Consider the following 12,964-nt stretch of genomic DNA (forward strand, 5'->3'; position numbering starts at 1 on the left):
TTCTAATTAAAAAGACAGAATGGAAAAATAAGTTGCGAGTGAAAGAATACAATCTCTCCATCCCCTCCCCCATTTTGTGAATGAGGCAGGGCAATTTCACAATAAAAAGTCTTAACCACAAAGCAGGCCATGTCAAGTGGAGAGGGTATTTTTAGAACAAAAAAGGAGCATTGTTTGGTTAAGATTGCCACCTGCAGGATCTCCTGAACATTGTACATATGGCTATTACCGCATTTTTCCATGTACAGTGGTGCCCCGCATAGCGAGGATAATCCGTTCTGAAAAAATCGTCGCTATCCAGATTCGTCGGTATGCAGGACTAAAAACCCCATAAAAAGGTAAAGGTTCCCCTTGACAATTTTTTTTTGTCCAGTCGTGTTCGACTCTAGGGGGCGGTGCTCATCCCCGTTTCCAAGCCATAGAGCCAGCGTTTGTCCGAAGACAATCTTCCGTGGTCACATGGCCAGTGCGACTTAGACACAGAACGCGGTTACCTTCCCACCGAGGTGGTCCCTATTTATCTACTTGCATTTGCATGCTTTCGAACCGCTAGGTTGGCGGGAGCAGGGACAAGCAACGGGCGCTCACTCCATCACGTGGATTCGATCTTATGACTGTTTGGTCTTCTGACCCTGCAACACAGGCTTCTGCGGTTTAGCCCGCAGCGCCACCACGTCCCTTGCTTTCAGAGCCTTACCCTGGACTAATTTTGCTCATGATCACCTATATTCCATGAAAACCCCATAGGAACGCATTAAAACACATTTAATGTGTTCCTATGGGGGAAAACTCACTGCTATGCGGAAATCCTCCATACGGCCGCCATTTTTGCCGCCCGGTATGTGAGGAAACCACGCAAAAACGCTGCGGGTGGCCATTTTTTCTTCCAGCGGCCATTTTGGAACCGCCAATCAGCTGTTTTTAAAACATCGCAATGCGAAGATCGGTAAGCGAAACGCTTACCGATCATTGCAATGCGATTTTTGGCCATTAGGAACATCGCAATGTGGATTCGTCGTTAAATGGTGCGCTCGTTAAGTGAGGCACCACTGTATAAGATACTTTTTCCTAAAATCATTACACTAAACATTGAGGGGTATCTTAGACACAGAAGGAAGCTGAAGAGAGAACAAAATGGCCCGTGCCTTGCCTCTGTAAACAGGCTTCCTTCAATCATGAGGCTTAGCTTCCTACAGCCAGGAGACTTGGCTTCCTCCAGTCATGAGCCTTATGGAACTGATGTCAGCTGATGCTGAGGCTCAGATTCAACAGGGACTCCTAATGTCCGAGCATTATGAGCCCAGAGGTTGAATACTCAAAGCTAAGTTTTCTTTTGGGTTAGAAAAGTTGGGGGGGCATCTTATAAATGGGGGCACCTTATAAATGGAAAAATATGGTAAGTTAAACACACAGGTACATGCCTGAGGAAGTGGTCCTTATCCATGAAAGCCAGCATATGGTATGATTTATTTTTTTGTTTTAGTGGTCTGTAAAAGTATGAGCTATTCTTGCATTTGCATGGTTATTTTTTTCCCTTCATATCATCTACACTGATCTCATTTTCTCATATGCAGTTGCTTGATGCTGCATGTCCCATAACCCTGACGGTAGCTCATACTGTCTGGGGCAGTCCTCCAAAGCATGTCAAGGCTTTAAATAAATTACTGCAACTGTTAAACTGCAGACACCATCCATGTAGATGTTCTGCTATGTCAGCAGAATTGTTCGAAAGAAGATAACACAGCATTCAAGTTGCTTAAATTTTTTTTTTACAGATTGATGGATAAGTGGTGCAGGAAGCCTTTTCAGGACTGAAGAGCAAAGGAGAATGTTTTTAAAAAGTACTGAGTATCACAGCAGCCATCAACAACTTTCAGAGTTCCAGGAGCTTTATAAGCTCGTTCTTGGAACAGCAGTATGTGGTGCTACTCCAGAGTCCCTTCATCTCCGAAATATTTTGCCTTTATTATTTTTTAAAATGTCTCCCATGGTCATAGAGAGCAATTTCACAATTCTGGGGGCTCCTGAGCTGTTCTAAGTGAGCTCCAGTTTTTTTGGGGAAAAAAACACACATCAGCAAAGCAAGGCACCAGAACATGGTGAAAGTGCCCATCGGAGAGCGCAAGGGGGCTCTTTTAGCCCATTTAAAAATAAGATAAAAAAAATTAAGGATGCTGGGTTTCTGAGGGTGGGAGCAATATGTAGCCTGTGCCTGTACTTCTGCCATCCTGTCACTCAGGCTTGTAAAGGGTTTGAGGCACCTTGTTTTTGCCATATTGATAATCTTTCAGAGTTCCTGCTATGGATGGGGCCAGATCAACTTCCACGGAGGTGTGGAGTGATTCTTACAGGCAGAAATGGCTTAATGTATTCGCGAAGGCTTTCACGGCCGGGATCTAGTGGTTGTTCTGGGTTTTTTCGGGCTCTTTGGCCGTGTTCTGAAGGTTGTTCTTCCTAACATTTCGCCAGTCTCTGTGGCCGGCATCTTCACTAGAGCACAGAGTGCTGTCCTGGCAAAATGTTAGGAAGAACAACCTTCAGAACACGGCCAAAGAGCCCGAAAAACCCACAACAACCATTAGAAATGGCTTACCTTGCATTTTCCTGTTTCAGGGATCTAAATTGATATTGTTTTTATATTTTGTATCTGAATTCCTTTCTCGTTCTGAAGTACTTACTTAAAATCATTATTATTATTATTCAAAAACACCAGGTACAGTAAAAAAATATAAAAACATGACAGGTATTATAAAACAGATACAAGTTTTAACCAAAAACCTAAGTATCTGTTAAATATCAGTGCAGTATGTATGCTGTTCCTAATATTGCCATTTTTTTGTAGCTCTAATGGTGTGATTTCTGAGATCTGCAACTGCTTATAGTACTGTGTGAAATTTCTTGATATTGTTCCCAAAGCCCCAGTGACTGCGGGGACCACTGAAGTGTGTTTTTTCTAGAGAGACCTCTATTGCCAGGTCTCTGTACTTTGTTAGTTTTTCCACTTCTTTATTTTCAACTCTTGCATCCCCTGGAATTGCAATGTCAATGATCCAGACATCTCTTTGTTCTATTACTACTACAGTGGTGCCTCGACTTACGAACTTAATCTGTATTAGAATGGTGTTCGTAAGTCGAAATGTTCATAAGTCGAATACGCATTTCCCATAGGAATGCACTGAAAACTGATTAATCCGTTCCAGCTGTTTTTTGTTCTTATGTAGAAGCACGGTTTGTAAGTCGAAGCATTTGTTCCCATAGGAGCGAAAGCAAAAGTGTTTAATTAATCCTCTACCACTAGGGGGAGAATTTTTTTAAACCTAAGATGATCTAAGGTTTAAAAAAGGGCAGGAAGGAGAGAGGGAGGAACGAACAGCTTTTAAGCAAAACACCTTTAAAACCAAGCAGCTTGAAACCAAACCAAGCATCTTTTAAACCAATTTTTGCATTTTAAAATTACAGTACCAGGCAGTACCGGGCAGTCCAAAGTGCATTTCCCGCCTTTTCCCCAGTTTTTTTGTTTGTAAGTTGAAGCTCCATTTGCAAGTCAAAGTAAAATTATGTGTATGGAGTTGTTCATATGTAGGGACGTTTGTAAGTTGAGGCTCCACCATATGTCTGGTGTGTTATGTTCAAGGTCTGTCTGTCTGTCTATCTATCTAACTGTTGTAAAAGCATGCTTAATTCTGACCATTTTTACTATGGAGACATAGTACTGAGCCTCCCTCCATAAACATCTGTTCACAATCTTCTTTTAACCAGTAGTATTTCTGTCCTGCCTCTCTTTTAACTGTATGCTGCAGCTGCATCTGGAAGCACGTGGGCTTGGCCATAGGTCTGAAGGAGCTTTCAAAGCTAAGCAGAGCAGGATACGTAGCCCTAGTAAATGGGCCACCAGTGGGAAGAAAGACAAGCAAGGAAGTGGGGTGCTAACAGGGCAACATCTTTTTATTCCTGTACATTTACATACAAAGTTGTTTCAGTAGGTACAACGGATGTAACATCATGCAGACATTTAGCTTTTAAGACTTAAGTTGTTCAGTAGTTGATTTTTAAGCTTGTGCTATGAAGAAGCACCAAACTATTTGTGATCAAAAAAACCCCATACAGTAACAACAATTAGTCAATAAAACTTCATCAGAAATTGGGGTGGGGGGGAGGGAAATCTCACCCACTACAGACATTGCACACTACTCAATTCCCCAAAAATGTTTGCACACACAGTACATTGAAAAATGAGGTTTGTTTGACTCTTCTTTTAAAAAATCAAGTGTGAAAGATCTGCCACACTTCTTTCTGTCCCAGCTACAGATGTAACTTGAGATGACATTCAGAGTTCATTTTTTTTAATGGCACTTTTGAGTTTGGTGATTTTTCGTCTCGCTTTTGTTTGGCTTACAGAAGCTGGCAACATAAACAAAAAATACTTCATGTTAAGTCACGAAACAAATACCTCCAATTATTTAGAACACACAAAGAGGAACCCACTCCTGGAAGTACAAAAAAGTATCAGTCCCATCTTTATAGTGTTTTGGTGACATGATTTGATACAGAAAAACCTTGCTTCCTCTTTTGAAGTTGTCCTGATTTTTAACTCTCATGCTGTTACAGAAGTTTCTAAGGAAACATTTTCTACACTAAATGATTAATAATGCCAGAGAAACAGGTTGATCTTGGCTTACAGAAAACAAAGTTAGCAAAAATTTTTTTAAAAAAAATAGAAATTTGTGATCCTCCACATGATGTTGCAACTAGAACTGCCATGATCCTTCACTACTGACCATACTGGCAAGAATTCCAGTTGAGCAATATTTGGAGGGCCAGGTGTTCCACATCCCATGTCTGGGCAAATCGTAAATCACTGAATTCTTTCCCTACTGGGATGAACTTCAAGGGGGCGTGTATTTCCTTCTCTTAGAATAATGGTCTGGCTTGGTTCTACACCAGGGGTCTCAAACTGTGGCCCTCCAGATGTTCTTAGCCTACAGCTCCCAGAAGCCTTCAGCACCACCTCTGCTGGCCAGGATTTCTGGGAGTTGAAGTCCAAGAACATCTGGAGGGCCACAGTTTGAGACCCCTGTTCTACACCCATGTTTCCTACATTGTTTCCAAATAGTATATGCCATCTAGCAACATATCTAGCAATGAGCAAGAACTCAACTCATCCCCAATCTATTGTAGCCAGCGTTTTCAGTTGGTCCTCTAGTTGCACATTTAGAGGCTGAATTGGCATTTCATGGTTTTGGATGGTTTCTTGTGCAATACCAGGGGCTGACAGGAGTATATGATGAAGAGCTTGTAAAAGCTGCTTTCCTGGATTGCAATTCCCAGAATCCCTCAGCCCACAGGGTCACAGGCCAGGAGAGTTTGGAAGTTATCATCCAGAAAAAAATTGTTCCCAATTCCCAACACAACCACAAGGATGCAGATCCTTCCCTGTAGCTTTTCATATCAAGATACCCATGGCTGCAGCTTGGGATGAAGTGTCGTAACTGGTCTGTACTTTCCTCTAGTACTGAAGACTTGTTTATTGTTTAGTGCCAGTAACAAAAAAGGCACTACATTTCTGGTCAAAGCCAATTAACAGCCTGCCCTCAAGCAACCAACACTTTGTACCTGCAAGCCATGGCCACCTCTGCCAATATGGCTTTGGGTGTTATTGGGACCCTGATAAATACAAGAGGGGCTACTTACAAATACATACTGGCAGACCTGCCCCCCCTGAAGAGAGTGACCAATAGACGTTAATTCCTCAATGGGTAAAGGTTTTCTTTTGAGTAGCCCCTTTTTAGGTTAAAAAAAAAGTACCATCAAATAATTGAGGTAGGATTGATGAACTTTTGGCCATCAGGTTGTTTTGGGTTTCCTCAGTACCCAGAAGCTCTGGCCACCAAGATCAGTGATAATGAGATTTATAGTCCCAAACATCCAGAGGGCCAAAATTCCCCGTCCTTTATTACTTACAGTTTTTTTTTCAAAGTCAGCTAAAAGTATGGCTAAAAGGGATTGTTGCCTATGATTACACGTCTGTCTCCTTTTGCCATAAAGAGGCAAACAACACAACAAAAGAACAGCAGATCTTGGTTATCAAAGACAGTAACAAAATTAATAAGCACACATTAACTGTGCCTCTATTGCAGACCTGTGACGTACCCAAAGTTCTGAAGTTACTTTTGTTGGCCTACAATTCCTAGCTTCCCCAGACAGCTTTCCAAAGCTCAGAACATTCTGCATACTAGCAAAAACAAATAAACCTTAACACCCCCATCTTTGCCTCTTGTTTTTCTTGTTCAATGTTGCAAATGCACAATAAAAAACTCACTGCAAAGTGGGCTGCAAACAGGTCCTCTGTGATTCCTTGAGTGTGGGTTGGTCACATTTGATGCCCTTTGGCTAAGTGCCCAAACCATTTGTGTATCCAGGCAGAGGAGATGCCAGCTACACATACAGACTGCATGAGAGAGGTTAGACAGAAGATCCAATTCAGAAGTGGGCAACTATGGCCATCCATATGTTCAGCGATGGCTCCTAGCATCCTTCATCCCTGACCATGTTGGCCAGGGCTGATGAGAACTGCAGTCCAATGACATCTAGAATCTGGTCACAGATGCCAATCTAACCAAAGTAATTGACAGGCAAGGACCCATAGCAGATGCACCATGAAGCACCCAGGCCAACAAGCAAGCCTAGCAGGAAATGAAAATCTAAAAATGTCATAGCACTCTCCCTGTTCATGCAACAGAAGTGGCCATGGGAGACCCTACATCAAGATTATAACAACTCAAAACCCATTAATTTGAACACAGCCGAAAAGGCAGAGCTTGTGGCCTGTTGGCTATTCAAGAAACCTGGTTTTTCCCTCTGTCTGTGTGGGACTTCAGAACCAGGAATACTGGCAAATAAAGCTTTTATGGTGCATTTATCCTGCCTCAAAGGGGGTCCAGACGTTATTGCCCATTTGTAACTTTGTTCTGTCTTTTCCTTTTTTTTTCTTTACAAAGAAGGAAAAGATAACCTATCTGCAGAATGCCTTTTACTTGGTAGTACCAGGAGGGATTCTATCTGGAACAACTTGGAAAAGTTATTGTTTGGGATTGTGAAAGGTTTTCCAAGCTCTGATCTGGAAAGCGGTCAGGTATCTGGCAGACTATGAGACACAACTAGTCTTCAGAAGAGCAGCCAAGGACAGTTAGGCTTGATAATTTAGTCTTTGTCTTGTCTCATCACCAAAAGCTGCCTTGATCAGTTATGCAACCCACATTATTAGACACATTCTGAATATTTTGGCCTTTTAATCGCTTCAGCCAAAATACTGAGGGAATAGCTTCTGAAACCAGAGACCATCAGATGACCTGGGAACAAACTGTAAAATACCAATTCAAAAGCTGAGATTTCAGACCAAAATAAAACCAAAAGAACTGATTTCATAAAAATTGTATTTTTTAAAATAATCACCAAGTGCTCCTGTCACATTCTTTTTTAAACAGATTAATACAGTTCTCTCCCTATTGCATTTCATAGTTGTAAAGCTAAGGAGCATCACAATGGAACAGAAAATGAGAAAAGCAGAGCCGATGATCAAAATGAGCACAACAGGGTCTTTAAAAAGTGTTAAAAGGCAATAAACTTCATACGCTTCTGGGGGCAGGGATCAATATGACTGGAGCTATAAGAATATATGCACAGAGGTGGGAAATTAAAAAGCTTTTCCATAAACGGACTGCAAAAGTGCTGTGTGTTAACTCAGAGCATTTGCTTGTCAACAACCAATTCTCCCTCCCTCCCTCTTTAATGCTGTTCAAGGCCTCGCTCCATTTAGACAACAAGTCCATTTTACCCTTCATTTATTTTACCAAAAAACCTGTCATTCCTGCTAAGTCGCTTGTAACAAGCATATGCCTTTATATAAAAGGCAAAAGGTATCACACAATTTGGCACATGAATACTGCACAATTCAAAAGGCCTCCCCTAACCTCAATGCAAGTGTAAATAGTCCGGATGTTAAAGAAGAAAGGAGGCGAGGTGGCCATTTTGCTTGCTAGAGCCAGTTTCCTAGAGAGCATTAAGAAAGATGGGGCTCGCACTTTTTCACCCGGTCCCACTGAGGCACACCCAGCAGTGCCACTGTGGGGAGAAGACAACACAAGAATTTACCATGGAACAATCCGGTGTTTCTTTTTTTTTTCTGTCACAGAGCTTGAGAAACATTTCCCCCAATGTCTCATCCTCTGCATGAAGGTTAGCAGCTTTAAAACAACATATTCTTCTTCTCAAGTACATCAACTCTCTCGCCTCTTCCGCAGGCTCCTTTTGCGCCCTCTCCTCTCCCACAATTAGCTAGCCAGTACTGGTGGCTGAGCCTTTTTTTGCAACATGACAAGCTGCCATGGTTTTTAGGCTCAGGGCAGCCTGGCCAAGGAAGGGAAGAGAAACACAGATCTAGTCAACAGACAATATTCAGAGCAAAGAAGGAACGTGGCCGGAAGGGAAAGTGAAGGAACAATCTTTTCCCCCTTTGCCCATGAATGCAGGAGGGACACCAAACAAAGTGACTGTCAAATGGATGGCTCGACACATCACTGCACATTAGGCTGCGGCATTCACTTCTAACAATGGATGGACCACTGGGCAATCAATCACAAATGCATGATTTGAGCAGAATGGAGAAGGAAGGAGACAGTAAACGCTACGCAAAATTGCCACCAGTCCAGAACTTCCTTGCATGAAGCTGGCTCTGCATGGCTCTTGCCTAAGAAACCGTTATCCTTACATTTATTATGTATCCTTATGTTTGCGTAAGAATGAATTGCTGGCACCATTTATCACCAGCTCATAGAGGAAGAGAAAAGAAGAGATGTCCCATTTAATACAGAAGTAAGCCCTGTTGAATTTCAATGGATCGTACTTCCAGATGCATTTTGGATCAGGGTGGATCTTGTTTTCAACCGGGTCATCCTATGGGACTGGCTGATTTCATTTATGGGGGTGGGGTAAGCGAATGAGAAACCCTACAAGAGCACTTAGGATTTTATTTTGGTGCACTTATGGTGGCCATTTCTTCTTACATTTTCATGTTGAAGATAGCAGCCAGCTGATAATATGGCAACCTTGGCTGGCTTTTATTTATTTTTTTTTGTCTCGCATGGAGAGAACATCAGCCATTACTTATACATCCAAAGAACCCTTTTGATGGCTTACTCCTGTTTTCCCTCACTCCTCTTCCTCTAATCTGAAGCAGTAACCAATTAAGATGGCTTATTTACAAAGTTTATTTCTATTCTCCCATTAGACTCAAACAGCCTTGGGGAGTGTGAGTGCACTCCTGAACCACTGCTGGGATAGACAGAAATTCAACCTGGCTGCTTCGGAAATAAGCATTTAAGGAGTCCTAGACTCTTCTAGCTGTCATTTTCCACTCCCAACCTGGAGATGTTCTCTTGAAAAAAACCTAGCTAATCATTTCAAAGCTTCCTGATAGATTAAAACCCACTAATAGTAGAGCCTTATTATCTGGCCATATTTCTTTTGAAATTACTTATTATTATTAATAAACATTCTCAAGACATTCTCTAGAATTCATCCCCAACATTCTCTAAAGAGACATATTTCTCATTCAAATCTATATTCCTGATCTCCATTAAAAAACAATTAGTCTGCTTATGTAGTGGTTTGTTTTCACCTTTAAACAGCAAGTCATATATGGATTCCTCTACTTTTAAAATTTAGAAAAGTGTTTTTTGTTTGTTAAAAATACACCTAGGCTCACAAGCCAAACTCTACTTCTGCTACCTAGAATCCTGCTGGACTTTTAAGTCAGATCAAATGTATACAAACTAATACAGTAGATAAATCTTGGGGTGGGGTGGGAGCAGGAAAGATCAAGAGTCAGATGATCTGGAAAGATTGGGGGGGGGGGAAGAGACTGGATCTAAAAATTAGTAGTCAATGAATTCATTGTCACAGCAAGAGATACTTCATCCCTTCAACAAAAACATAAGAGACGAGAAAAAACAAAACAATAAACAAAGTGAAACCCCAGGATTTTCTATCTTGGAATGGCTGCTCTTCTGGAAAACAACATAATTTCATGTTCATGGTCAACCAGAGGAAAAAGAGAATAAAGTGCTTAATGGAAACAAAGACCAAAAAAAAAATCATCAAAATAAATAGAAACATTTCATGGCTGGAAGAAAATGTTCTGATGGGTGTTTATCTCTAGCCAGTTTGCTCTGAAGATGCATCTTCCCCCAATAATCATTTCCAAAGCAATTGGTACCCCAATCAATGATTCCTACAAGAAGTGGCTTTAGCAGCAGAGTCCAATTCCCCATGGGCCACCACCTCTTCTTGCACAGGTCTGTAAACTTCCTGCAGAAAGTGCTCCTGCACCTCAGTGCCCCTTCCTGCGGGTTACATTGCCTTCATCCCATTGGCAGTCACACTCTCTGTCGCCCCATCATTCACGGCAGCTGCTGAGTCATGGAGGCCAGAGTAATCCTTGAGTTCGGAATTCGTCAGCAGCAGGGGTTGCTCCCCCTTCTTGTGGGGCAGGAGGGGCTGCCGGGTGTAATGTTCCCCATCTGGAATGTTCTCAGGCAGGTTCTGGTTTTTGCTCTCCGGCAAGAGAAGGATGCAGATGATACAAATGAGGGTGCAACAGGCAAAGATCACGTGATGGAGGAAGTAGCCTTTCTGGTTGTGGAGCTCCATGATGGGTGCTGTTAGCATCCCAAAGCCGGCGCTCGCCTGGACAAGGCCAAGCCCTCCGCCCCTGAGAGGAAATAAGCACATCCTTAATAACCATCAAAATCAATTCATTCTGCGTGTAATCAGTAATATAATGGTACAATGTACAGAACAGAGTCAAAGGGGCAGCGGCAGGCAGGATACTGTCCTCCACAATGACATCCTCCTCTGATATGTATTACTTATATGCTATTCTTCTAATGCAAAGAAGTATGACAATGGAACCAATTACCTCACAAAGTGATGAATGGTTCAGTGCAGGAGGCATTTAAGAGAAAATTAGACAGCCATCCGTCAGATCTGCTTTGATTTGGATTCCTGCGCTAAGCAGGGAGTTGGACTCCATGGCCTTCCAATTCCATCATTCTATGATTCTAAGAAAAGCAGATTTCAGAAGGAGTCCATTTTAGTGGAAAAGTTAATTTTGGGGGCCACAATTCCCAGAACATCACAACTGTGTGAGGGATCTGAAAACTGTACTCCCAAAAATAACTTTTCCATGCTCCAGTTTAGATTATTTAGACCTTAATTTGTCTTGTCTTTTTTATCCTTTTGTCAATATCTAAAGACCTGCTTCCTAGACCAGGCTTTTAAAAACTGAAGTTGAGTTTTTGCTTTTTTAGTCTCTTTTTAAAGTTTTAAAATGCTTTTTGATTACTATTATACAATTAATTACTTGCTTTTTAACTATTATCATATGTTTGATTGTTTTTTAACCTTGTAATTTATGGTGCTTTTTAGTATTGACTTATTTTAATCATTGTGGGCTGTCTTGAATACCCTTACTAGGAGAAAGGCAGCCTAGAAATGAAATGAACAAAGAAATAAATATCCTATTCAGAGTTATAACCTGCTCATCAAAATGGACCAAATGATATCCATATTTTATACACAAATGGAAAGAAATCAGAAGAATAAAGCACCCACAGAAATCCAAATAGTTGTATATTATGAACAGATGAAAATTACTTATATACCCCAGTCCCAGCTAGTATAGTAAGCAGAGAGAAGTTTCTTGACTCAGAGTGTTATGCTTAAGAGTCTGCTTCAAGAAGCACTCATTCACAGAATATTATTCATTCATTCATTCAAAACATTTTTACTCTGCCTTTCTCCTTAAAAGGAACTCAAGGATGCTATTGCATGATAGTGTCTATTGCATGATAGTGTCAGTCATTTAAAAGAGGAAAACATTTGCTAGAATAGCTCATGCAAGTACTGAGCACAAGTAACTGCTAATCTATAAAAATACAACAACAGCTCTGATGATAATGATATGGCCTACCTGTCTCTTTCAATAGTAAATCTTTGTGGATTTACTAATACTGATTAGAGACGTTAACTTGTGAAATAATTTTGTGTTGCCACTAAGGGGCAGGCTTCCCTCAGATTTATTTAGTGGACACAGTCAAGCTACATAACCATTTAACAATAGTACAGGACTACAAATGTTGGGGTGGTGGGAAATCTAAAGTAATGGTTTATATACCATCATTTGTCCTTTCTATCATTTTGGATTTTGCTTCTTTTAACAAATCCTGAGCAAGCATCCAATTAAAAACATCATTAGCTGATCATCTGTACAGCAGTTTCAGTTCGTTAACTAAAATTCTGCAGATACACAATGGAAGAGGTATTTCAAGAAAACCACCATTGGAGCTCAGATGAGATCTACTTAGGTTGCAAAAGGCCATGATGTAAAAGAGGCAGATTGTGAGAGAAGCAAAGCTTCAGGACGGCACTCTTTGGTTATTACTCTGGGACTGTCTTTTTGCTATATTTAATATTTCTTATTCACTCCCTCGCCCACATAACAAGCCAGCAGTTTAAGTGAAATTTGTTACCCAAAGCAACTAACTGATCATGTGACAACTCCCCCCCCCCCAAAAAAGCACAGGACAGTTTTTGTTCATTGCTGTTACTCTTCTGCAGGTTTACAAAGTGGGTTTACAAGCCATTGCCAACAAAAGTCCGAATAGTCAAAGCTATGGTTTTTCCTGTCGTGATGTATGGAAGTGAGAGCTGGACCATAAAGAAAGCAGACCGCCGAAGAATTGATGCCTTTGAATTGTGGTGCTGGAGGAGGCTCTTGAGAATCCCCTGGACTGCAAGGAGAACAAACCTATCCATTCTGAACGAAATCAATCCTGAGTGCTCACTGGAAGGACAGATCCTGAAGCTGAGGCTCCAGTACTTTGGCCATCTAATGAGAAGAAAAGAC

General features: G+C 41.3%; 1 protein-coding gene across 1 annotated transcript in view; it reads right to left on the reverse strand.

The window, feature by feature from the left end:
* Positions 1–7,416: 7,416 nt before the first annotated feature.
* The window catches only part of SLC22A23 (solute carrier family 22 member 23), a 117,776-nt gene continuing 112,228 nt past the window's right edge, over positions 7,417–12,964 (reverse strand). The window contains exon 10 of the mRNA XM_020789843.3: positions 7,417–10,768. Coding sequence (XP_020645502.3) covers positions 10,408–10,768 — 361 coding nt within the window. The 3' untranslated portion in view covers positions 7,417–10,407. The remainder of the gene's footprint in view (positions 10,769–12,964) is intronic.

This window comes from Pogona vitticeps, chromosome 4, assembly GCF_051106095.1.
Source record: "Pogona vitticeps strain Pit_001003342236 chromosome 4, PviZW2.1, whole genome shotgun sequence".
NCBI lineage: Eukaryota > Metazoa > Chordata > Lepidosauria > Squamata > Agamidae > Pogona > Pogona vitticeps.